The sequence below is a fragment of the Tympanuchus pallidicinctus genome, unplaced genomic scaffold (assembly GCF_026119805.1).
Source record: "Tympanuchus pallidicinctus isolate F22 unplaced genomic scaffold, pur_lepc_1.0 scaffold2, whole genome shotgun sequence".
In the NCBI taxonomy this organism is placed as follows: Eukaryota; Metazoa; Chordata; class Aves; order Galliformes; family Phasianidae; genus Tympanuchus; species Tympanuchus pallidicinctus.
In genome coordinates, this window is record NW_026294721.1 from 54,865,134 (window position 1) to 54,891,717 (window position 26,584).

Genomic DNA, 26,584 nt, shown 5'->3' on the forward strand with positions numbered 1-26,584 from the left:
TTCTCCAATGGCTCCCTTTCATTTTACCTCCACAGTCCGCAGATGCGTTGGGATCGTGTTCTGGCTGATTTCTACAGGACTGGTGTGAGAGCAGAATATTGCTGTACTTGGCAGGCTCAGAGCAAAGCTGCCCTGCTTTTTATAAAAGCAAGTCCAGTAAGGAAAAACAGCCAGAATCCAAACAATAAAAAAAAAAACACCAGCTTATCGCCCGAAATGAAGCTTTACAAAGATCCTTGTGAGGAAAGAAAACAAGGAGCAGTCATAACACCACTTACTTCAGCAAGAGAATTGCTACTGCAGGCGTTCCCGAGCTCCTGATACCTGGGGTGGGGAGAACTGCCCTCACAGAGCGCAGGCTGATGGTGTCCCCTCCGAGCCAGACACACCAACTCCTCTCACCCTAAAGGTTCTGCGCTTTGCTGGCAATGACACCGCCACCGCTACAAGGAAAAACACCCTTAAAAACGAAAACAAGCCCTATCAGTAAAAGCGCACTTCTGCAGATAACTGCATCTACAGCAGGGACTTCTGCTGGCACAGCTATGTCAGTCACGGGTCACACCTCGTCACAGCGCTCGCAGACAGAGCTGTGCCAGCAGAAGTTTGCCATATAGGCCCAGTGTGAAGCTCAGTGGCTCTAATTGAATCTGCAAAGTTTCGCGTTTTTCACACTGCTGCCAAACAAACTTTTTCCAGCAGTCTGACAACGGGTATTCCTACTCCTTTGTCACGGGCATGTCAGCATCTCGGTTTCTGAGGGCAAAGGAAACCTAACCTCAGCCCAAGGATGTGGCAGTACCTATCATCCACTTACATCGTACTTTATGCTTCAATGAAATTCACAGACTAAATTAGAAAGCAAGAGCCCTTGCAGAAAGAAAAGGCAAAACAGAATAATTTCTCTTTTGTACTTCAGCAACTCGTAGTGCTACAGCTCCTCACTTTTCGTAGTGAGAAAAGGACAAAACTGAAAGTGTTTAATGAGGTTTGCTTAGCGGGCAGCACAGTGCTGCAGAATTCCCACCACTCTGCCCGACCTGGTGGTCACAGGCCTTCTATCATCCCCAATGGTCTCTGAAGGCAGTGGGCAAGGAGATTTCACGCCTGAGTAGATATTGGAACATAAACTCTGTTTGGATCAATCAACACAGTACTGCGGGCCACGCATATGGTGATGCACAGACACAGGCAAGCTACGGAGCAGCACGATGTCATCGGCACACACCGCTCATCTACTCCGGAGCAAAATGACACAACCAAGTAGTAATGTCTCACTACCCTCAGCAGGGCACAGAGAGCTTGAGGCATTTGCAGTCCTCAGTTTGGAGAGCTTTGATAAGGCACACACTGGCCTGCAGCATGGTGCGGTGGAAATGGAAGGGGCCACGCAGGGACCTGTGCATGCAGAGCCGCCTCTGTCAGTCTGGAGTACTGCCAGTGCACAGCCAGGCCCAGCGGGCTGCCCCGTGGATAGACAGCATTCTCAGTACAAAGTTCACCATCACATCACGTTTTGGGACAGAGAGACAGGGAGGAAAACGCTAGTGGTGCTTTGTTTGTAAAGGCCACACTCCAGCCCTGCCAAAGCCCTTTGGCCCTCCACATGTGGATGCTGCTTCTAGGAACTCCTAGGCTTTCGTCACAGGGATGACGCTCTTATTGGACACAATACACTTTGTATTTCTTTGTTAAAAAACTTGCACTGGGGCAAAAACATCTCAAAGAATGGCAGACACTAAAAATAGCTACGTTATCCTTACTTTCATTATCGGCCATGTCTACACACGCTAGGAGCAACTCAAGATGAGGTGCTCCCCTCCAGGTTGACTCGGGATGGGGGGGCTCAGCACAGCAGGGGCAAAATGCCCTCCCCACAGACAGCGTTTGGCCACAGGCCTCCCGTCCCAGTGGTGGCCAATCAACACAACTTGCGGCTCCTAAAAGCGGGCACTCGGTCTCCTCCAAGTTTCAGCAGCAGGCTGACAAAGCTGCTTGCCCCGAGGTCCCGGGAGGTCGGACAGAATGTGGCTGAGGTTTCAGGCGGTTGGACAGCACACGGCGGGACGTGCTCCGCCATGTTCCACCGAGAAGTTTACGAAGCAAGCCCCCGGACTGCTGGCACAAACTTGGACGTTCATGCCTGTCCTCGCCTCTGCCAGCACCCGAGCGCGGTGCTGCGGCAGGTGAAACCCCCCGGAAAGAAGCAGCGCTCCCCGCCGCACGGCGCACAGGTGAGCGGCCGGCCGTCCCAGCGGTGGGCCCGCGGAGCCCGCACGGCCGTGCCCGGGCCCCGGATCGGGGAAGCCGCGCGGTCCTCCCGCCGCCCCTCATCCCCTCAGCGAGGCCTCCCTCCTCTACCGGGCGGGCCCGACTCCCCGCAGCCGCCTGGCCGGCCGCTGGCCCCGGTGCTGGCGGGCGGCGCAGGCCCCGACATGGCGGCCCCGATCCCCGCCAGGCCCCGGCGGGCCGCAGCGCTCACCTGCATCCGGCGCGGCGGCGGCTGGCGGCGGGGCGGCGGCGGCGGGGCGGCGGGCAGCAACGACATGCAGGCGGCGGCCCGCCGGGGACGGGGAACGGGGCGGCGGAGGCGGCGGCGGCGGCGGCGGCGGCGGCGGGGAGGAGCGGGCCGGGGCTCGGGCGGCGCGGAGGGCGGGGGAGCGGGAGGTGGGGACGGGAGGAGGAGGCGACAGGAGCGGGGCGGGCGGCGCAGGGACCCCGGGGCGGCGCCGAGACCCCGGGGCGGTGGCGGGGAGCCCCCGGCGGGCCCTGCGGGGCGGCGGCGGCTCCTGGGGACGCCAGTGGTGCCCCGATCCTAGGGAGGGAAAAGAGCCCTCCGTGGCTAATTGCCGTTAATTACAGAGAGAGGAGTCTGACAGGGCGTACGTGAGGAGCAGGTCGCCCCGCGAAAGGCCTCCGGCGGTCGCAGGCGGGCTGAGGAAATGACTCAGGTGTCGGGGTGACGGGGCCCCGCGCTGAGCGTGAGCCTGTGGGGGCGTAGGTCTTGTCTGCCATCGGCTCTTTCTCCGCGGGAGGTGTCCCCCTGCTGCGAAACCCGCTCCGTCTCTCCGCAGACCCGTGCCAGAGGGCGGACGGGGCACGTAAATGGTGTGCCGGCATCGGAGCGAGGTGTTCTCCAGCTGGGCATGCCAGAGGTGGAGATGGCCTTCCTGCGGGGAACCGTTCCTAAGTTCTAAAAGAAAATATGTGGGTGTAGAGAGAGGGAAAGCGTATTATAAAAGGGGAAAATTAAAAAAAAATAAGCAAGGGCAGAGAAAAGTGCTGGTTGTGATGCGTTCACCTGTGGGACCAGAGATGCTCGTATGCGCTCAGAGAATGAGGAGCACAGAAGGAGCCTCCATGGTAGAGCAAAGAGTTCAGACAGCTAATGATCTCCAGTGCAAATGAGTGGTTGGGAGTGGGTGCACACATGCACAGAGGAGGGCAGAGTGAGAGAAAAAGAAAGAAAATAATCTTTACTGGGATGTATTTTTGTAGGAGAAAAGTCACGTGCTGCCTTGGAAAGGCACTGGCACTGACTTCTTTGATAGGAGAGTGCCTTTATCTGTTCTGGTCATTTCCTCTCCAGAAAAAAAAAACAACCACCACCAAATGGATCAGTGAAGGAGGATTGTGCCCTCCCTTCTCCCATTGCCAAGGTTAATCATTCTGTACATCTCCTGGCTCCCATTACAGGCCACGGCCTCGCCACCCTCACCTCAGGTATTGTTTCCCTCCCTTCTCAAAAGGTAGCGTAACTGAGAATCCAGGTTCTGCGAGTGGCCTGCCTGAGGTCACTGCTGGCAAGACCAGCATCCCTGGGGCCTCGCTAGGCACTTGTATGGTACATTGCAGCCTCCCCAAAGCCCTGCTTCCTCTGCAGAATACATTCGTTACATCTTGATTCCTCGCTGTGCTGTAATACAGGATTATTAACAACTGATCTGTGAGCCAGCGCATCCCGCATAGGGCCAAAATGCATGGTCTGAAGCAGTGACATGCTGACAAATGGGGAGCTCAGAGTGGGTTCAGAAGTTTTTGAGGAGCAGGATGGAGGATGCAGGTTGTTAGCCCATCATAGGCACACATTAAGCACTCGTGGTAGGTCTTGCATTATATTTGCCACGGCTTTAGTATATACATAGTTGCTTAATGCCCATAAAAAAGAATCCTACACCAATTTAAAAATAATAACTGTAGTCCAAGAGGCTCCTGCCGTATTTAGGAACGGAGCAGGAAATATAAACGTCAAGCAGCTGCGCCGCGGCCCCCAGGTGCGCGCAGCGGCTTTCAGCCGGGGCTCGGCTGGCGCAGCGTCCGGCGGACGTCTTTTGCGTTGCACCGCGGCGGCTGCGCAAGATGGCGGCGTCCGTGGGCTTGTTACTGCGGCGAGGTGAAGGCGCTCGGCCGCGGGCATCGGGGCCGGGAGGAGCGGGGAAGGGAGGCGGGAGGGCTACCCGCGGGGCCGGGCGCCCGTCTGAAGCCGTGCGTGCTTTTCTCCGCAGTGCTGACCCCGTGCCGCCGGTGGGCCTTGCCCGGGCTCCAGCAGTGTCCCGCCGGCGCTCCACTGGGCGCCGCGCCGCCTGCCCGCCTTTACGCCGCCGCCGCCAAGTGAGTGTGTGCTGGGGGCTGTAGGCGCTGCCCTCCGCTACCTGTGAGGAGCTGACCCCCTTTTGTCTGAGCTGAGCGAACCGAGGTGCCTCAGCTGCTCCTCTCACGTCTCGTCCTTCAGATTCTGACGTTTTTTAGTTTGATGTTTCTTTAAGTCTGATACTACCGCCTAAGTAGAAAAGGGGAAAAAATTAGCTCAATGTACAGAGCAGCGGAGTGCACAATATACTGAGAGCTCTGAAGAGCAGTTAATTTCTCACCTTTTACATTCTTATTGTTAGAGAAATAGTGTCTTTCTCTGCCTGAAGTATTTTTCTCAATGATTTGAGAGCCTAATAAGTCAGGCAGGATTATATAAGGATTGGGGCTCGTTTGTTAACTGCATTGGAAGTTTGTTTTCTGGCTTGGCCATTGGAGGCAAGTAATTAGAGTGAATTTAGGGACGCTGCTTGTTATGTGTAGAACCTACCTTTGTAACTCTTTGTGGATTAACTGATACTTAACAGTATCTATTTCTTTCTCTTAAAATACATAGTGCTCTATGGTTGGTGGTGGTTGGGTTTTTATTGTTTGTTTTTTGCATTGCGTGCTTCAGAAATACAAAAAGAGGCTCGCAAAAGGCCAAGAAGGAAGAAGCCCAGAAGAAAAAAGGACGTGGCAGGCGGCTGTTGCTGAGCAAGCCTGTGGATGATGTGTATTTGACGTGGTACTACGAGCGACCGTCCTACCATGTAGAAGAAGCTGTGGGTATGTTAAAGAAATTTCAGGAACTGGACTTCACATACCCAAAACAGTTTGTGTATATTAATGTGACCTTAGATATGGAACTACAGAAGAAGGTAAGTGGGAAGTGGCTGGTAATTCTTATATTATCTTTTTATAATGTGAATAGCTGTGTTTTAAGTTTAGAGTAAACGTTACTAGTGGTCTTCTCATCTGCCTCTTGCAGATGCTCTGGCTAAGTGTTGGAATGCTGTTCGTGTTTGCAGGTGTCTTTTTCTTTTATTCTGTGTATGCTTATTTAATATAGTTTAAGTACTTGGGGTGAAGATGAGCATCTTCAGGAATTACAAAGATGGGCTATTATGTATCTGAAATTCAGGTTCAGACAGAACTGGTTGAACTAAGGCTCACACCTACTTGACCTTTCCACCTAGGTTATTACTTCAGATGCATGCTTTGTTCTGGAATGATTGTTATAGGTCAGGGTCTTAGTCTGGCTTCTTCTCATCTCTGCTTCCCACTGTTTTAATGTCTTTTTTTGTTATGTTCTGTGAAAGTGTTGTTCTATGTTGGTTGATATTTTTATTGACACTGTTGGAGTGAGGGTGTTTCTATGTGAAACAGAAGCATCTATTTTATTTATTTAAAAAACCTTATTTCATTGTTTATTTTCTTGGAACCCTTGGAGTTCATCCACAAGCCCTGTTACATTCTTGTAGAGCTGCTGATATCCCTCAGCAATTACTGGAAAAAGGCTTCGTGTTGCATGACCACAGATGATGCCAGCTCCCAAAGTATGACAAACTGGACTTGGATCCAGAGCAGAAGGACTCCCTATGTTACCTTGAAGTGCATGAGAGCTAGGACTCCTGTGAAGTTGTTGTAAGCCTATTGTTTTTAGAGGAGTGCCATGCTGCCATCTGATTTCCTCAGTTGGGTTAACAACATGGTCACGTTAAATGAGTATGTAAGTGTGAGCCTTCTTCACCACACTGGTAGTGGGTGGTGTCCTTACAAGTCTTCAAAAGATGCAGATGAAGAAATGAAGAAAAAGCATAGGCAGTTTTTTTTTCTATGTGATGTTTATTGCCTTCTCATCTGCTTAAGAGGTTATTAGGACTCTGGCCTGAGTGTTGTCTTGGTGCATTGCTCTTGTAACCCTGATAAGGGTCATCCCTTTCGTCAGTTCAAAGGTGTCTAGCCCAGTTGAGCCTTACTCTAAGACATTCTGCTTCCTCCATAGTTAAAAAGCTTGGCTTCTTAAAAGTTTATTTCCTTCTGGATCTAACAAAATATCTTCTTTAGCATACCAGGGGGCTCTTAGAGCTAGGTAAGTTCACACTTAAAGCAATACAGACCTCTTGCAACTGTTTTGAGGGGCTGTGTGGTATGCTTATGCCTTAGCAAGGGACACATTTCTTGTGATTGTTTTGCACTGTCTACTAAATTGGTAACATAATTCTGATAAGCTGTGACTACAGCATCTCAGTGATTGTTACTGATTCCACCTGAATGTAGCAGCCCTACACATGGGAGCCGGTGACCCCAGCTCCTTTCTCTTGAGCAAACAGCAGCATGAATAATTCATTCATTTTAAGTTGGTGAAGTTTTGATTGTATTCTACAGCAGATGTACAAAAGCCGTCACAATCTGTGCGTCATGTGTTTTTTATTAGATTGTTTACTACATGTAAGTATAGGCTAAGTGCTCATGTTTTTGTCAGGTGGCTGCATTCGTGTGGGACAAAGTTACTTAATATGACTTGCTGTTTGGTTGTGATTTGTTTCAGTTTTTCTTTTTCTCTTTGTAGAAAAAAGTGGATCAGTTTGCAAGCATTGTTCTTCTTCCATACCGCTTTACAGATGAGACAAATAAGGTCTTGGTTTTCACAGAGGTCAGTAAGTCTGAATTACTTATTTATGTGTCATGAACCCAGCACGCTCTTGTGTAGGAACTAGTTGTGTTGTATGTATGGTACTTGGCTTTGAGAAGACTCTTCAAATGCTTTATGGAACACACAAGCTTGTCAGGGATACATCTTCAACAGTGTCTTAATACGTTAATGTGCATCTTGAATTTTCTATGTTATATTATCTTTACACATGTGGTTTATTCTAGAAATGCACTCAGAGAAAACATCTGCACAGGTGTAACTAAGGGAGAGGGATATTAAAATCTTCTATAGGGTTGAAAACTTCGACTATCCTGTAATAAAGATAGACAGTTTGGTGCAGCAGTCATTTCCATCCTTACTGTCTTAAGCTTTAGTAGACAGTGGAAACTACAAGTGTTTGTTATTCACCATAGCTTGTACTGGAACAGAATGCAGTTGTGTGATAGAGGTAGGGAGTAACTTCTCAAAAAACCAAAAAAAAAAAAAAAAAACCCCAAAAAAACCCAAGCCCAAACAATCCAAAGCAAGCAACCAATGAAATTAACACAACAACCTTCCCCACAAATCCTTCATCCTCTGTTGTAGGAGTTGACTAGTGTGATATGGTGTGTGCAGTCACTGTCCTATCTGAATGAGGCTAGTGCAGGCTCTCTGTCGTCCTTTGCCTGTTAATTTTTCTAACAGAATGGTTGTGTATAATCACTATGAGATTATCCTGGAGAAGTGCCTTGAACTGAATTTATGACCCTTTGAACTGACTTTTGATAGATTTTCTACATAAGCTTCAAGGTGAGAATCTTCCTACTGTGGAAGCCTGACAAGTATGCTAGGTTCTGTGTTGCAGTGTCTTGAAACCTTCTCTCAACCTTAAATTCAGTCAGGATAGGAGACTCCATGTCTTCCAAAGATGTGAATGTGGAAGAAGATTGAGGGACTCCAGTCACATGCCACCACTTTCATGTGTAAGGGTGAAGCTAGTCAGCTCTTTCTTGTGAGGGAAACCTTGTCTTGACTTTTGGTCAGGAATATTTACCTTTTCCAAAAGCTTGAGCCAAAAACTGTTTCCTGCTACTGTTCAATATTTCAGAGTATTTTAACAGCTAAATCTCATGAAAGAAAAATGAAGTTATATTCTAAATGCTATTTGAAGCAAAATATTAATAGCAGAGATAAATAGCCTTATTTTGTAGTGGTTTTAAGTAGCATTCTCCATGGTCTTCTTATAATATTTAGTAAATGTTGTCTCCACGTAGTGGATGGTTGTCTGTGACTTTCAGAAGATGGTGATACAAGAGAAAGGGCTTGTGATGGAGCTTTTTCCAAGTGGGATGACTTTTTTTTCTCATGCTTCACCAGAAGAGAACTGAAGACTTGCCTGTTGCTTCTTACTGGGACTGAAATTGAGTGGAGTAAGCTAGAGTTGCTGCTCCAGTGTTAAATTTCCAGTGTGGGATATTTTGGGTCTTTGATTAGTTTTAAGACATTCCTTTGCTGTTGATACAGAGCAATCAGGTGTACTGATGTTAATACACGTTTTTTTTTCCTTCCAACAGAATGAGCAAGAAGCTGAAATAGCTCGAGAGAATGGAGCTGCTGTTGTAGGAGGCATTGAATTAATCAAATGGGTATTTATTTTTAATTAAGTAAATGAAATGTTTTAATTTGCTGTAGTGACTGATGGGGAAACTTCATGTCCAGAGATCTAGCTGGAAGTTAGCAGCCAATATGAACAGTGAAATACTGCTTTGTATGTTCTGGCACATTGGTAGATTGAACTTGTGTACTTGGGTAATTAATTGTATTCCTAAATATATTTGCATTTGTCTTAATGTAGATTTTGGAAGAAGAAATTCAAGTGGATTTCTACATAGCTGTTCCTGCAATAATGCCTAAACTGATACCGTTAAGGAGCAAGCTAAAACAAAAATACCCCAGCACAAAAAGAAGTAAGAAGCAAATCTATTTTATAAACCTAAGTACTGGAACAAGATTTAACTCTTGAGGTGACCTTTTTTGTTGAGGGCATAGAATCGCGTTAAGTATTTTGCTGCTGTGACTGAGCCACATGTTCTATCTTATGAGAGTTGCTTTAGGAAGTTAGTGCTGTGCCTTTCCCCCTTTCTCCTACAACACAAATGTTGGGATTACAGTCAATGCTGGTTTGTCAGCTAGTTGTCTGTGTCATTCTATATATGATCAGCTGTAATAGTACTGGGAGCTTTGTGTGGCAAACCTAAGAGAATAGAAGCAGCTTGTTAACCGTGTTCACTGAGGTAGTTATGTTGTTTAACAGTTGTTGGATCCCATCTTCATCACTGCTCATTGTGTTAGTGCTTCTGAATAACAATGTTCTTCATGCTTCTTGTTATTGTAACTTGTTCACTTATCTGCATGTCATTCCCTTTTTATTATGCACGAGAAACTTTCTATTCAGGTCAGATTGTCTAAGCATCAAATATCAGTCTCAATATTTTTTTTTATCTCCCTTACTCATTTTAGATGCGTTTTAGAGCTCTGTTTGTTACACAGATGTGTCAGCTTCTTAAAGCAGTAAATCTTGACTCACATTCTCACTTACCTTCTCGCAGCTGTCCTAACAATGTTTTCACAAGCTGCAGGCAGTGGTCTTAGCCTCCTGAATGTTTGCAGCAAATGTATTAGCCTGTCCAAAGCATTACAACAGAATACTCCAGATGCTTCTGTAAAAATGAAAGCTGTGTTATTTCATTACAAACTTGCTTAGTTTGTTTGTTCCTGATGGCTGATTTATCTTGGAGCCATCCGAAGACATGTGGGAGAAATACTTGCAGTTGAAGCAATTGAGTGATGTTGTAAATCTGTCAAATAAGCTCCTGCAGCTGAGATAACAAAACCAACTTGTGCAATGGCTGCACTGAGCCAGAGTGTTTCAGGTAGAGTGTAATCTTGCTATTACACAGTTGTGTACTGTTTGTTTCCAAGGCAGATGCTTGGATATGGTTCTGAGTTTAACTTAGTAGATCCCAGTCTTCCAAATAATTATACTAGGTAACAAAGACTACGTGTGTATGCTTTTCACAAGTTTTTTTTTATTTGAAGTGAGATCTGAGTTACGTATTTAATTATTTTACTTATATCATCTGTGAAGATCTGCTGATAATGAAGGAGGAGGGAATATGGAAGGAGATTTAAATAGAAAACATGGAAACAGCATTTTTGTTTGGTGCTTAGTTGCTTCAAGGTGAAACACTGAATTCTCCCTTTTCTAATAGTATGTTCTGTCCTCCTAGTAAGTATTAACTTCTTTGTTGTCTTTTTGTTTTTTTATTAGATTCCCTGGGCCATGATATTCCCAAAATGCTACAGTTCTTCAGAGAAGGTCTTGAGTACAAGGTACAAGATGAGCATCTAATCAAAACAAGGATAGCAAGAGTAAGTGGTAATGGAGAGTTCTTGACTGTCCTGCTGAGTAGAGCTGAAGTTAGTGCTGAAACAGAGAAGAAAAGTGTTTGCCCTGTGCATTCCCAGATTAAGTATTGTTTTAATGACCCATGAAGTAAATGAAACTTCAGTCTGTTTTGTGTAGTGTCTTGAGCTGATGTGAGCACTGTATGTCATTAAAGTACAGTGGTGGAAGATGGCTCCACTTAGAGACTGAGATACATATCTAATGCTTAGAAGTTAAGGGTGCTGAGGATGAGATCTATGATTGCTGTTCTATTGGCAGTGAATTGTAGTAATGAACAAAATAAGATGCAACTTGAATACAAAATGTGCCCTATTCCTAGCAATCCCAGTAGCGTTTCTGCTTTTAATGCATACTTCCCCAATCCCAACACCTCTATGTGAAGAAAACAAAGTTTTATTAATGTAGTTAATGATTTTTGGGTTATAAGTCTGTAGAGTATGCACAAGGGGAACAGAAAGTATTCACTTAACCGTAACAATTAAGGACTGTTTTCATTTTGAAATTTTCAGACCTGGTTTCATTTTAAAATCTTTGATCCTAGTTCAGGGCAGAAAAAAAAGCTGATTGCACCACACATTAAATACCATAAAATTAATCTGTACTTTAACTACTGCCCCATAAGAAACTGAGTTCTAGAAAAGTATTTTTTCTTCTCTTAGAGGCTTTTAGTCCTTTTCCCTAAGCGTTCTTTTTTCTCTTCTGAATTGTTTTGCTTCCATTCTGTTATGTCTGTTTGTAATCCTACCTATATTTAACTTTCCATTAACTGATAGTGGTGTGGAAAGGAAGTTTATGAGACTTCTAATCTCTGCAGTTTTGTCTGGTGGTGGTAGAGATAAGCAAGCCTGTTAATTTTGGCTAGCGCCTGTGAGTTGTGCATGTGAATTTAAAGAACCTGTTCTTATATACAGTACTCAAAACTGAGGTTTTCAGGAAGGTTCTCCTAAAATATGGGATGCATTACATTTTCATACATACAGTTTGCATCTTTATCTGTATTACAAGTCTAAGTGACTATGTGAAACATCACGAATCCATGGATGTCTTTGTTTCTAGCATTTTACCATGTTTCATGTTGTTTTTGCTTTGGACTAAATTTTAGTCCTTTAACTTTCTTCATCTTGTATTGTGGATCAGTCTTTAAAATATCTGCATATTAAGGTTCTTTTATTTTTCTATTTATTTGTTTATAAGGGGTTAAAAACCTACAGGATTGAATGGAAGTGATTGAAGAACTCAGATGGTTTGATAGCATTTGAAGCTATTGCAGTTGGTTTTACTTAGCATACCTTCTTACTGCTGTAGTTAGAGTGTCTGAGTCTTAAGCTGTGTTGTGTTACTGATGTAAGATGCTGGTGCTGCAAGGCAGCTTATGTTCTGGGTACAGCCTGAGATGTCATTTTTTATTTTTTAATTTTTAATTAGTAAATAGCAGGGTCTTGTGAACGAGCTCTTAATCTTGGTTTGAAAGCAGTATGATGGGGATTTACGTGTGCACAGTTCAGCTGTGGCAAGATACTTTCAGCTACGTGGCAGAGGTGACTCCAGCACAGCACATGTGACGTGTTCAGAGAGCTGTATGCAGAAGTATGTCTGTGGCTAAGCTTGCATCAAGTGTCTCCACCCTCTGTAGCTGCTCTCCTTTGCCTGACCTAGTTGTGCTGTTGTGCAGCGGTGCTGGGAGGCAATCTGCTCTAGGCAAGGCTGTGGGAGCTTTGAGTGGTTACGCATGTCTGCTTACTACTAAATCTAGAGCTCTTTACATTTAAACCTTGCCAGTGAGGAAAATAATCATTTGTGAATTACACAGAGATGTGAAGATATATTGCTGTTTTCCAGGTGGTAGTATAGATGTTTCTGGGACTCTGCCAAGCTGGCATTTCTCAAAGACATGTTTTCCCTTTAGTGCTGCTGTCTTATGTTGCCTGTTAGTTCAATTACGGCCAATAGCTTGAAGTTGTGCTGTACTCCCACATAAGTCAGCAGCCTTAATGGTGTTTTCTTATTTAGTAAGTAATTGAGATGTCTTTGAGAAGCCTGGGAGTTGGCAGTAGATTTAGATTTAATTAGTAGATCTGGAGTTGTGAAACCGAGAATGTAAAATGTTCTTTTGAGACACAGAGCTTAAAGCAGAAGGGAGGCAAAGTGAGAATGCTGGAGATATCCCTTTCAAAATCATGCTATCTGAAGAGGACAGATTGAAGTCATTTTTGTTGAGGATTTTGGCACTGTTTTAGAACTTAGAGTGCTACAATTTTCTTTCCTCCCAAGTTGGAGATGCTTAGGAAAATCAGAATGCAAATAAATGTGACACTGGAAAGAAGTTTCCAGTTTGTTTTCTTGTCTGAGCAGAGAGCTGCCTAGGGAATGGTTCTTCTGTGAAACAGAGCAAGATGATTCTGAGAGGTGAGAATTTTGTTTGTTTGTGTTTGGAAGCATATTGTATACCTTTTGTGAATGGATGGTTTGTACAGAAGCACTATTTTATTTGTGGGGTTAGAAGTATAGAGATGAGACAATCAGATATTTGGTATGTGGGATATACAAGTGAGTGGAAGTCTACATTAAGATGGGGAACAGAAATCCAGCTTTGGGTAGGTCCAGAGTGTTAGGACCATTCAGCCTTCTGTTATCTACCTTGTGAGTCTGTCTATCTAGTGAGAGTTGACAGTCTTGTGCAGATCCTAATGGTTTCCACAGTCCTGAGAATGTTGTTTTCCTAGTCATCGATTACTGGCAAACAGCTTGAATTTGGAACAAAACGAGGAATTGGAGGTGTGGTAGAAATTGTAGCAAGCTGAATTAGAACTAGGGAATAGTACTTTACAACTGTGAGTACCAAGGGCACAGCCACAATAAAGATTGTTCTAGACTGCGTTTCTGCCTTTCCTACTATTATTTCTGAAGCAGCAGTATTACAGCTACTACCTCTGAAATGCATTCCACTTCAGCACCAGGATGAGAAGACTGGATCTACAGGGTCTGTGTTAGTTTAGATTCCTACTGAGAGCTCTGTTTTGGTTTGGGATTTTTCTTTTCTTTTGCTTTTTCCCCTACTACTTGCTGACTTTCTCAGGAAGATTCACAACTGAGCAGAAGCCTGTGGAAAGCAAGACAGCACAAAATAGGTCAGTGCTCGTCTCTAACTGATACTGGCTGTCCTCCAGATGTTCTCACAGGAACATTCATCTGCCATGTGTGTCAGCACTTAGCTATTGGTTTGGGGGCTTTCTTCTGTTCTCAAAAGAAGAGAAGCTCTGGTTTCTGCCCTCGCTGTGTAATGAAAGACATTCGACTCTCTGAATAATGATGAAATGCAGTTGTTTTGTTATGCTGGTCCAACTCAAAATGAAATTTGTTAGGAGTAGCTCTGAACCTGTATTAAGGAGGTTTTATTAACATTTTTCTATAGAAGCCTCTGAGGACCAGTTCCTGGAGTTCAGCCAAGCCAAGTGTTTCTCTTGGAATAGGAGAAAAAGTGGTTTTACTTGAATAGTGCAGAGATCATGTATTATTACAGGATGCCAGTCACAGTACCCTTGTTAGTTACTTGACACCTTACTGTGCTCCTGAAATGTCTCAGCATTCATATGAACTGAAAGGTGAAATGCATTGCTGTTCATTTCTTACTAGCATTAGGAGACAAAGGGAATTCAGATCTATGAACTCATGCTTCTCTGTGAGCTTATTTCTTGTTTTGCAGTGGATTGCAATAAATTTTTACTTATTATAGGGGATTGGAATTCTGTATCTTGCAGGTGAAGAAGGCAGACTTGAAATGCTGTTCTTGATGGGTTTTCTGTTCTTGTTAGTTCTCTTAGAAGGGTTGTATTAGAGGATTTGGGGATACTTTTTTTTTTTTCTTTTAATTTCCCCTCAGGTACTGCAGCTTTAAGCTCAGTTCAAGTGCTTTGAGAACTGATTCAGCTTTCTGGTTAAATGACTACTAGCCAACCCAGGTCTCTTAATTGCCGTGAGATAAAGCCATAAAAATTCCAGTTCCAGTTTTGAAACAGATAATTATTGACTGCATTGTCCTGTAAGACTTTTTTAGTAAGTGGAACTTGAGTTCTGAGTGCAGGTGCTGAAGCTGTAATTTCTGAATTGTTGCAGCATTTAATGTGGGAGCCTCAGTCCTATGGCTGGCTTGAGGTGGGAAAGAGGCTGAGGAAGTGAAGGAAGAGGCTGAAAAATGTATTGGTGGATCAGTGCTAATGCATGTTCTGGCTTCCTCGCAAGTGCGTAATTGGTTCTGGGAGTGGAGGGGGGACTGATGTGCCTTGCTGTATAAGGCTCTTGGGATGGCAGTATTTTAGAATATTATGTTACTGCATATATTCTTTATATGCTGGAAGAGAGACAGTGCGAGAGTAAGGTGGAGGCTCAAGCTTTATAGCTCCTTTACATTTCTTGAATGTGGTGTGAAATTACTGTTGTCTGAACTGAAAGCGACTGGTAGATGTGCAGAGGAGGGAGAAGAAAAGGCTCTCATGCTGCCTTCTCCAGGTTTTCCTGCTCTGCCATGGCTGGCATTTCCTCTGTGTGTGTTACATGTAACACACACAGTAGTTACATCAGTAGTGCAGATGCACTGCCATGACCGATCTCCTGACACAACTCCCTATGCACAGTTCAGAAAAAGCTCAATTTATTGTTTTAATAGTAGGGCATCATCTAGTTCTTCATTTGCAGATGTAGCCAGCAAGTAGGCAAGTGCCTTTTCTGTGTATTCAGTTGCCTACCTCTAAAGATTCCTGAAAAGGTGATGTTTAAAACTCTGTTTATGAAGCCTCAGCAGAGGTAGTGAGAGACCCTTTTGAAGAAGCATGTTTTGTACGAATAAGGAAGCATGAACTTTCCTGACCCTCCTTACAGCTCCTAGTGCTACTCTAGAGAGTGATGTCCTAAACTTGAAGGAGTGAGCTGGGAAGAACTTCAGTTTTGTGTTCTAGTTGTAGTACATACTATCGGTTTTCTAAGCTACTTTGTGGTTGTTTTACACAAAATGGAGTAGAATTAAGTAGTTGTTCCTTTTGTAAACTTTCTTATTTGCCAGTGTGACTCAAGACCTAAAGATACTGACCAATTCCTACTGAATCAATCTGCTGTGCAGCTTGCACAGCTTTAGGTCTGGTCTGGAGTGCTTTTGTCAGCTTAGTAAGCTTAAAATTAACCTAAATATTTAAGTGCTGAAACATAGTGACTGTGCACACACCACGAGTTACTGTGAGTTACTTACTGTGTGGATGTGGAAACTACTTAGAAATATTCAGAACCCTTTGGGAATTACATGTCTTCATTATGGTGCCATTGACATCTCAAGAAAATTATGGCACACAGGCTGTTGGGATGTGTCATGTTATCTGATGGAATGTAACTTGCTTTGCCCTATTTTCTAATAGTATCAAATATGGGATGTTAGCAGATATCTCTGTTTTGAGGTAATTGCCTTCTCTCATAACGTCTTGTAGTCTTAAGTTCTTAGAAGGAATTGCAACGTATTGCTTAGAGAAACTTGAAAAAACTGTTTCTTTTGAGTTCTAGACTTGGTTACAGATAAGCAACTTAACATTTATCAAGCTGTACAAGTGAAGGCTTACTTGAGACATGAATACAGTGCAAGATATGGAAGCAAATAATATTCCAATCTAAATTTGAAGTATAGTTTCTAATCAGCTATTAGTGTTAAATTGTTTAGATTGTTCCAAGCATTCTTTTATTTTTAATTCCTTAAAGCGTGATCAGTCTGTCAGTGAATTGAAATGCTCAGCATTAGCAAACAAATTTCTACATCTGTTAATTTATGACAGGTTTATCATCATGCTTTGCAATCAGCATAGCAGTAATAAAAATGAATGACTACTGGTCTGTGTAGCAGAGGAATGGTGTTTGGATTAGAAGATTGCCAGAAGTGCATAAAAGGAGATCAATGGACCAAATCTGGGAGGAGACTACTGAAGCTTAACAGCATTTCTATTGCAATGAATACGTTTATGGATAAGTAAGATGTTAATGAAGTCTGCTTATGCTGCACTGGGAGAGGAGTTGGACAGAAAGATGGGACCCCAGTGACTACTGTACAGTCCACTGAAGTGGAGTTAATTCTGTAAGAAAAATGCTATTTTATCTTAAATTTCTGAAATTTCTATGAAAAAAAATACTGACATTCATACAAGTGAAGATTTCTGGATTGTATGGTGAAACCAGGGGGCAGACTAAATGACAGTGCAGGATATTATGCTTCCAGAAGATTAAGTCTGGGAAATGTGTATTCAGCTTTCCAAGAGCTGTGGCCCTGAATTTAATCGAAACCAGGATGTTTGGGTTTGTCTCTTCTTGTGAATTACTCATTGTCAAGGAGTGTCCATAGAAGTTGTGGTTTGAGGTGCTCAATATCTGAGGAAACAATACTTTTTTGGCAGTGAGGCTGGTTCACTCCTAAATGCTTATGATCAATCCAGTGAGGTCTGCTTATGTAGCTGAAGCACTGTGTAAGTCCTTTGTTACTTAAGGATACTGTGCAGAATGAGGAGCCATCAGTCCATGGTTTTGGTTGGAAGATCAAAAAAGCTACAGATGGAAACTGAAGTGTATAAAAAGGGTAGTTGAAAACTGGTCTGTGCTTGGTGCTCAATAATACGCATGCTGCAAGCTGTAGTATGTTGAAATGGGAAAGTAAAAATGAAGTAGAGCTCCAAGTTTTTGTGTTGTTGTTTAAGATTTCTTTTGTGTTCTTTTGTGTTCTTTCAGTTGTGTATCTTAATGCCTTCAATTTTAAGAGCTTTTGTTTTGGTTTTTTTTTTTTTTTGGAGTTGATCTGTTTTGTATTTTGACTTGTATTTCTTGATGCTCACTTCTTCAAATATTGAATTTCCTTGTGATTTTGAACAAGTGCTTATGTACGTTGCTTTTAGAACATTTGTAAGGCTACATGTGTATGGAGCAGTGGAAGTGTAGTTCTTGAATGTCGTGTGTAGAAAGATGGGAAATAATCAAGAGCATACAACCTAATAAAATACTTCTGAGCTGTTAATGGGATGTCTAGCTCTTTAACAGGAATACAGAGTCACAGAATGGTTTGGGTTGGAAGGGATGTTGAAGATCATCTACTTCCAACCCCCTGCTATATGCAGGGAAACCTCCCATAGACCAGGTTGCTCATGGCCCCATCCAGCCTGGCCTTGAATGCCTTCAGTAAGGAGGCATCCACAGCCTCAGTGGGAAACCTATTCCAGTGTCTCAGAGCTCTCACAGTAAAATTCATCATCCTAATATCTAGCTTAACTCTACCCTCTTCTAGTTTAAAACCATATTCCCTCATCCTGCTGCTTCATAAATTTAAAAAAGAAAAAAAAAAAATAAGCCCCTCTCCAGGCCCCCCTTTAGGTACTGGAAGGCTGCTGGAAGGTTCCCATGGAGCATTTTCTTCCCCAGGCTGAAGAGCCTCAGCTTCCTCAGCCTGTCTTCATAGGGGAGGTGCTCCAGCCCTCTGATCATCTTTGGCCCTCCTCTGGACCCAATTAGCTTGATATCCTAGGGAAATAGCTTGATGTTCCCAGTGGAAAAAAATATATATTTATCCAAATACAGAAATCATATATATATCCAGCACCTTCAGATATATCTGTGTAGGCTTTGAGAGCATCATGGTCAATTCTGCATTATTGTTTTTCAGCTGGATATGCCTACTGAGCAGATCGTTGCCAATTTGAAAACAATTATTGAGGATATCTGCAAGTTCAAACCATCAAGTGCTGGTAAGCAGCTATTCTTTTGATCTATTAGTTGAAGCTGTTGAATCAAAATGAAGAAGCAAATGTTAATTAGGATATAATTAGTGACCTCACTGCTTTGTCTGTTTCAGATGGGAGAAGGGAGCTATTGGGTAACTCAGTGAATCATAACTTACGAACTGGACAGCCCCTGAAGGCACTGATAGCGTGTGCACTTGTGATGTCAGCTCTTGTTGTGCTACAGAACTGTGTGATGATGCACAAAACTAAGTTTTAAGATTGATTTGTAAATAGCTTATAGCCATACAGTGAATCTGCTTAAGTCATAAAGGCCTTCAGAGTCTGTGTGGATTGGTTTTGCCCACTAGCATGACCTTTCTGGAGCTCAGCACAAAGAATTTGAACTCAAAATCACAGAATCCACCTTCAGTTACTAAAGAGGTTCTTTAGTTGACATTAATCTGATGCTAGCTACCTGCCTGAAGGCATGCTGCACTTTCAATTAATGGGGTTTATTCATGAACTACACCAACTTAGTTAACTAAGGGTGAGCTATTTTCATAGTGTTTTGCCTCCTTTGTTGTATCTGGTTTATGGTGTGGGCCTTTGATTGTTCTGACTGGTTTAAAAAATATTTGCAGTGTGTCGGATGCAGGCATGTTCCTTAAAGTATCTTTACAACAGCAGAATCTACATAGGCTTGCTAACTATCAATCACTTAGCTACCAGGTTCTGATTCTTTCAGATGATCCATATGTGCATGTTTTCATGCAGCTGTGCAGTTAGCACTAAAACAGCATTCCTCTGCAAATCACTTAATGTATTGGAAGACTCAAAATGCTACCAGGCATATGTTCTTGGAGTATATGTGGATACACTTCCACTAAGAAACTGGACTATTTCTGTGGTTGCTCTTGTCAAAAGACTCATTCAATGTTTGGTGGTAGGATCCTGAAATAATATAGGTTTCTTTTATTCCCTCTGTCATGTATGAGTATTTCTGTGATCAGCAAGTGCCTAGTTAATTTTCATGAAGCTGCAAATAGAGGAAAACCAATTGTAATGTGTTTTGGAGCCTACATTTGTGCCCATGTGATCATTTTGGCTAGAAGTAGATTGTTAGGAAGAGGGCTTCATTGTTGTAAGTAAGGAGTTGTAAACACTTGGAAGCCAAGCTGTGTAGAGATGGTATTGACAGAATGAAGATATGGGGTTTACCATACAGAATGTTATGTTTGCTTTATGTGGGAAGAACGTGTTGTTAATTTATCTACCATCACTTATTTTATCTCAGTATTTTGATCTTCTTGTATGGTTCTGCTTCAGGTCATACACTGACAGAATCTGGATTAGTATTAAGATAAATCAGTAGGGAGACATGAACATTGGTGGAGTAACTGAATAGCTGGTATTCTTTGTTTTCTTAGGTCCGTTTGTGAAGAAGCTGGTTATTAGATCTTCAACCAGTGAGGGTTTACTATTGAACCTTGATGGACTTCTCCCTGAAGCAGAGAAAGTAGAAGAAAAAGAAGAAGAAACTGCAGAAGATGATGAAGAAAAACCTGTCCAAGAGTCTGTTAGTACCTGATGCCTTTCCTTGTGCGTCTGATCAAGTTTGAAAACCAGATGGTGTTGTTCAAATCATATTCTGTGAAAAGAAAAAAAAATAAATCTGTGACTCTGATTTTTAAAAATCTGTGTGACAAGAAATTGTCAGAAACAGGAGTTTGTTGTCAAAACTGAAGATGTCTTAGGCTCTTAGGCTTTCTGTTGGTAGCTGCAAGCTTCCTAATTTCCATCAAGTGTTTTCTTTGCACGCGATTATTCTTAGTCTGATTTTTTGTTCTACAAACTCTGAGTTATCACCACCCAATTTCCACATTTAGAGCTGAAAGACCAGCACACGTTGTATCCATAGTGCTGGGTTTTCTACTTTGTGGAAATTGCGGAATGTTCAATACTGCTGTACTTCAGGCTCAGTCCCACACAGAGAAACTAATGCAGTTCCTTGTGGGAAGCTGCTGTATAAGTTGCAAAGAGAAGGAAGCTAGGTTTTAGTTTACTGTCCTGTTTTCTGCGGAATCAGGGATGAATTTGCTCTTAGGTTGGTGGGAGTTGCATCTTCTTGGTGCTTGTGGTATCCAACTTTGTTCTCATGAAATATAGATACTGAAGTGATATGCAGAGAATTGCTGCTTCATTAGGCACTCTGAAGCTACCTCCTGCTTCTGAATGCAGGATAGTCTTTGTGACATACTGTAGTAGTTGATATCTTTTTTTGTTTTCACCCAGAAAAAAGTGGGATATCTTATGTGAGAAGAGTGATTGTGCAACATTTTTCGAGTTAACATTTAATCCATATCTAACTGATTATGCTTCTGAGGGAATCCAGTTAGTGCTTGTAATATGCAGGGAAGAGATACTGCATCTAGAATCCTAGATCCTAGGATCCTAGAATCATATCCTATCCTGAGTTGGAAGGGATTCACAAGGATCATAGAATCCACCTCCTTTACCCAGGAGCACCTAAAAGTGAAACCTTATTTTTAGAGTGTTGTTCAAATGCTCTTTGAACTCTAGCAGCTTGGTGCTGTAACCACTGCCCTAGGGAGCCTCATCTAGTGTCTGACCACCTCTGGTGAAGAACCTTTTCCTAAAACCCAACCTGACCTTTCTCTAACTGTCATATATTAAACTACTTTTGGGTGAAACCTGAGTGAAGATCCAAAAGTTATGCATCAATTTGTTGTCTGCCATAAAGGTAGAAAAGCTCTTTTGACAGCCCTTGCAGATAACTGCTTGGGGTAAGTGAATGGGCTTGAAGTTGAGAAGGCTTCACAACAATAATAGATCCTTCGGTACAGGTAACTCATAAGAATACTCATGTGCTATGCTTCATGTTGAGACATTACCTAAAAATGCTGACTGATGCTTTATGAGGATTTATGGTGTTTGTGTATGGAGATGGAAAGCACCTGAGAGGAGCAGTGAGTCGTTAAGAGGTGAGGGCCATGTGCTTGGTTAGCTATTGTGGAGGTGCAGTGGCCCCTGTAGGTAGAAGCTCCCCATGCTGCCATTGTTTGCAGAACTGGGGGAGAAAGGCTGTGGAGTCCCTTTTAGGTATTCACTAGCTTAACTTGTTCCTCTGACTCTTAATATCTGTGAATACCACTTAGATTTGGTGGAAAATCTTGAAAGCGAAGACTTCTTAACTGAAACAGAACTTTGTTAGGAATAGCACAGTCTGATGTGCTAGGTTGCCAACTAATTAATTATCTTCTTGATGAGAATTGAGCTCTTAAATGTTGCGAAGTTGAGCCTTCAAATATAGTTTACTTGATGTTCTTTGGATCTAGTTGGTATGGTAAAACCGAAACTTTTTTTTTTGCACCAGGTAGTAATCATTATGCTTCTAGCATAAATTGTGCTGTTGTGCTGACTTTAACTACAGTGTGGCAGTTACTTTGACTTGTTATTGTATCTACTTTTTTTTTTTTTCCCCAGCATTCTTAAATATGAACTGAAGACTAGAGCAGACTAAAAGCACATGTTTTTCCACCTCACTGTGGAATGTTTCCAAGCTTGCTTCATGTTGTTTCCAGCAGGTGGCATTCTTGTTCCCTCTCTTTCTTAGACAAAGTGTTTCTCTATGGTTTTTTCATTCTTTCTTCTTAGACATGTGCTAGTAGAAATGCATCCAAAACAATTAATACGAATCCAAGAAGGATCAACTATGTGAAAGCAGATAAGGTTATCTGAACTTTATAGGTTTGCTTGTTTTGGGGGCTTTAACTAATTCTTTTTATTGGAGATAAGGATGTGGCTCGTCTCTTCTTTTAATGGGGTTACACGTGTCTGCTTTGAAATTGCTGCATCCCCATCTGAAGCATTTTGCTGCTGTCAGGGAGGATGCTTGATGCATTGCTCTTAGGCCACACTGCTGTGTTTTTAAATAAGTGCAGTGCTTTATGCAGTTTAATCAGAAAATTGTCTTAAGGGTAAAGGAAGGTTTCATCCTGACTTCAACTGACTTATGCATACATTCAGCCTTATAGCTTTTTTTTTTTTTTTTTTTTTTTTTTTTGGCCGTGGGCTGTGCTCCTACAACTTGTAGGAAAAAAAATAAAGTTCAACCAGTGTTGGTTATGAAAGTGAAGAGTTGGTGCGACTAGCAAGAATGTTGTGTTGAATGCATTCAGTAATGTTACCTGACCTATACATCTAGCTTGATCTGATTCAACTTATCAAGAAATGACATGTTGCATGGGGAGATGCTTACTTGCCCCTGCAGAAATGTGTGTATTTCTGATCAACTGAGACAGAAAAAACAAATTTCTGAAGAGGAGGGCAGATACAGAGGTTTTTTGTTTTGTTTTTTTCTTCTCAAGTGTTTAAGGTTTTTTTTTTTTTAAGGTTTAAGGAATTTTCTTCTCTCTACCCTATGCTTTAAATAGCTGCAGTGCTTATCACTGGTGTCTGTGTGTGACTAAGTCTAGCTTATGCCAGTGTAGAGTGGAAGAGCAACTTATTCTGCAACAGAAGGCTGACCTCTGCCAAGCTTTTCTTGGATCATGTTCTGCAAGCTCCTTGCCTGCACTGTATCTGGCTTCATTAGCTAAAGTATAGCGTAGTGTACAGCAACATCATTTATACTGTAACCTTTTTTCATTTGGAGGTTGTGTTGAGAGTACATGCTTGTATGAGCAGGGAAGAGCAAAGCATGGGAGGTGTGCTTTGTTTTGAGGATGTCTCTCTTAAGCTTCAGTGCATCTCAAATGGATCATGAACAACTGATTAACACTTTGAATTTTAGGGAGGAAAAAAAGGACATTTTATAGGGTCTAGATGTGTGGTTTAGAAGATGGATGATTGTTTCTTTTTTTTTTTTTTTAAGTGGTATTCAAGCATAAATATACAGGTGAACTTATCTCAGCCTTTGACTGCTGAGGGTACTTTAAGAGAATTAAAACTAGGGAATTTGTGTATTCCCGTGAAAAGGCATACTTAAAAAATTGAATGCTGTGGCAGTACTAAAAATGTGAATCTCTAGAGGTCAGGTGAACAAAAAAGCTAATGAACTCATCTAACTTTAAGCTGCATTTATTCAGGTATAACCTTTGCATGTTGTAATGTTACTAATTGAGGTAGTAACAATGTCCCTAGTTAGTACAATACTGAAATGGCATTATGCAAATATTATGTAATATTGTGATTTTTATCCTGAAATACTTTATTGGACTGGAAGAGAGACGAAAAGAAGAAAGACAACATGTGGTTATTCCCATTTAACAAGCTTAGTCTAAAAACATGCGGACTGGGAATTGTTGTACATGTGTTTCTTGTGCCAGTATGCCTTAGAAATCCATTTAATTGCTAAAGTAAGCATAACTAAGATGGCATTTCTTGCTTCTGGAAATGAATGCTAGTGTACTATTTGCTCAGTTTGTTTTTGTAGTGCCTTAGTGGTTTCTGATCAGTTACAGCATTACATGAAACTGTTTATCTGCCCTAAATGTTAAGTTATTGGAAGTCAAGTAAGATGAGAGGCAACCTTTTACGAGATCTTATGTTGATGAATGCTTAATACCTCCTTTGGTAGGTAAGCAGAGCGCAGATCTTCTATCAAATGCAAAACTGCTTTAATGCAGTCCTGGCCTACAGAAATGCATGGCAAAGCAAAAGATGATGTGTTACAAGGCAATAATCTGCCTGCACTGTTTTTGAGTGATGTTACTTGCAGTAAGTACAAACATACTTTAAGTTTTTAATGAAGGGTACTCCAAGTAAACTCTTAATACGAAGTTAAACTTAAGAGCAGCTACTTTTGGTTGCTGTAGAGCAGTTGACAAGTCTCTACATGGTATTTTCTGTTAACAAACCATACTTTGCTGTGCATGTATTGCCATCAGCAAGAAGCAGAGATGCCTGGGAAAGTGGATAGAAGGAGATCTTTGATTACACAGCTCAAGTGAACAATGCTCACCAGAGTATCCAATTCTTCTCCCAAAGTGTTTTCTGTTCTTCACTCTGTTCACTTCTTCACTGTCCAACTTTGCTTAGCATAGTCCAAGTTCTGCTGAATTTGGTTGGCAACTGCATTCCAGCCAAAAATATGTATTGAGGAAAAATTAGGTTACTAAATTGAAGATCATTCTCTCTTTGCTTCCGTAAGTGTGCTATGAGTATAAGAAACCAGGATGTGATATATGGCACTTGGAATAGGCACTGTTTTGAGTATTGAAAAATGTTCCCTGTAGAAATAAGGGAGTGTTGCAATACACTTAGTAATGCAAATGATGTACAATTGCTTTTTAAATTACTGTATGTGAGGCTGCTGTTGCTTTAATGACAGAGAAGCAGGCAAAGAACTGAAATTCACAGTTGATACTTACAGAAGTATGTGCCCAAACATGGAAGAAATTACGATGGAAACATACATGCGGTTGTGGGGAATGAAGGATTCACAGCATAAACCTGGACTTGTATGGGAATTAGTTGCACTCCAGAAAGTTTCAATCTGTGTAGGTCAAACTGAGTTCACAGAGCTGTTGCTGTAAACTATGGAATGGAGGTGAAGTTACAGCAGGGTAGGGATATTGCAAATACAGTGTTAAACCTGATGCAAGGAAGGCTAGCTGCTCCATGCTCACTGGGAATTTTTCCGGGCTGCTCACTGTTGGAAGTAACACTAGTCTCACAGTTGCTGTTCTGTTGTACTGTAATAGCAGAAATGTCTGAAATGTCAGCTTTGTATGCATCCAGAATTAGACTTTCTTGCTAATTTTCCCAGAATAGGAGCTGCCAAGTTATACTTCATGTATATCTGTATCTGCTCTTATAGGTAGGCTTGTATAGATATCACGCTTGAGCACTTAATATGAAGCCTACAACACTGCTTGGAAAGATCTGGAAACAGCATGCTGCTTAGCCAGATGATGTCACTGGTGACGTCTTGTGCAAACATCTAATTGTGCCTGCAAGGAGCTAAGACTTTCCAAATGCTGAGGTAGGCTTTATTTGTAACATGCATAGAAACAGTAAAAAGGTCGAGGAAATTCTGTCATTGTCCTTGACTAACAACAGAGTTGATTTTTAGGTATGCTCATCAACATCTAAGGCTTGGTAGTGCCTTTGATCAGTGGCTTTCAATACTGGTTGCTTGTTCTATGGTTGCATATACCCACAGTGGGGAGTGCTCTACCACATAGCAGAAGCAGGTACTCAGTGGGGAGGGTTTTGAGAACAAAGATCAGGCTTTCTGCTAGAACAGCCTGTGAAAAGTGTAGAAGTAATCAAGAAGCTGTACAATTCGAAGTCAAACATGAGGTGAAGATTTCTATAGCTCCAAGAGTACTTGCAAAACAAGGGTAAAAACATGTTCTTCCAAAATTGCTGGGAAGAGGGAAGTTCTGAATTAAGGTGAGTTACTGCAAGTGGTAATTGTGCAATACCTTGTTATCTTGGTCACTCGTGTGACCAAGGCAGATATATGTGAGGGCTGTGGCAGTGGGAAAGTTTGCTTGGTGTGACCCTCTGTGGAAGCAGGGCTCTTTACAGCCCAGCTCCTTTGAGGTTGGTATCTTTGTATTATGTACCTGTGCTGAAGGTTTTCATTAAAACTGCAATGTGAATAGTGTTTGTGGGTATTGTTAATGTGGAGAAACATTAGAGTGATTGTTTCCCTAGCTAAAGAAAGCTTAACAAAAAATTTAACCCCTGAAGTGTACTTTTTTTTTTTCCAATAGAAAGGGTAGTGGTTAACAGGTATGTTCTTTCTTGAAAGTTTAATCTGTCTTTCCAGCAGGAGGAGTCCTGTGATTACAGTGCAGCAAGACGATAGGAGAACAGACTGGAATGGAAATAAAGGAGCAGTAAGGCAAATAGTATTTCAGTTTCTTTTAATATTCTTCTTTGTAGGAGGCTAGTAAAATATTGTTTTCCAGCAGCAGTTGGAAAGTTTGCTTATGAGAAGAACAAAACTGGAAGGGACCTGCAGTTAGCCTTCAGAAAAGATGGCATTCTAACAAGGTGGGTGGTGACTTTACACCAGAGGTGCCCTGTGGAAAAACCTTACTTCAGGGGTTCTGAGCCTTTGCAAGCACATTGTCTTTCACAGGGATTTTCCAGGTGTATTTATTCTTCCCTTTCAGGGGTTACTGGATCTTGGGGACTGGA

The 26,584-nt window shown here is 42.2% G+C and overlaps 2 protein-coding genes across 4 annotated transcripts in view; one reads left to right on the forward strand and one right to left on the reverse strand.

The window, feature by feature from the left end:
• CNOT6L (CCR4-NOT transcription complex subunit 6 like) overlaps nt 1–2,576 on the reverse strand; it is a 34,415-nt gene extending 31,839 nt beyond the window's left edge. The window contains exon 1 of one of the 3 annotated variants that reach the window (XM_052681513.1): nt 2,483–2,576. The gene's annotated coding sequence lies outside the window, so the exon portion shown is untranslated. Of the gene's footprint in view, nt 1–278; nt 420–2,482 lie in introns of those variants that run through there. The other 2 variants (XM_052681516.1, XM_052681514.1) reach the window with 2 other exon arrangements.
• Nucleotides 2,577–4,263: 1,687 nt separating this feature from the next.
• On the forward strand, nt 4,264–20,103 carry MRPL1 (mitochondrial ribosomal protein L1). The gene is made up of 9 exons (XM_052681517.1): nt 4,264–4,393; nt 4,506–4,611; nt 5,207–5,450; nt 7,145–7,228; nt 8,782–8,853; nt 9,063–9,174; nt 10,539–10,639; nt 18,352–18,433; nt 19,837–20,103. Exons 1-9 carry the CDS (start codon nt 4,360–4,362, stop codon nt 19,995–19,997), a joined length of 996 nt encoding a protein of 331 aa, XP_052537477.1. The 5' UTR covers nt 4,264–4,359; the 3' UTR covers nt 19,998–20,103.
• The last annotated feature ends 6,481 nt before the right edge of the window (nt 20,104–26,584 follow it).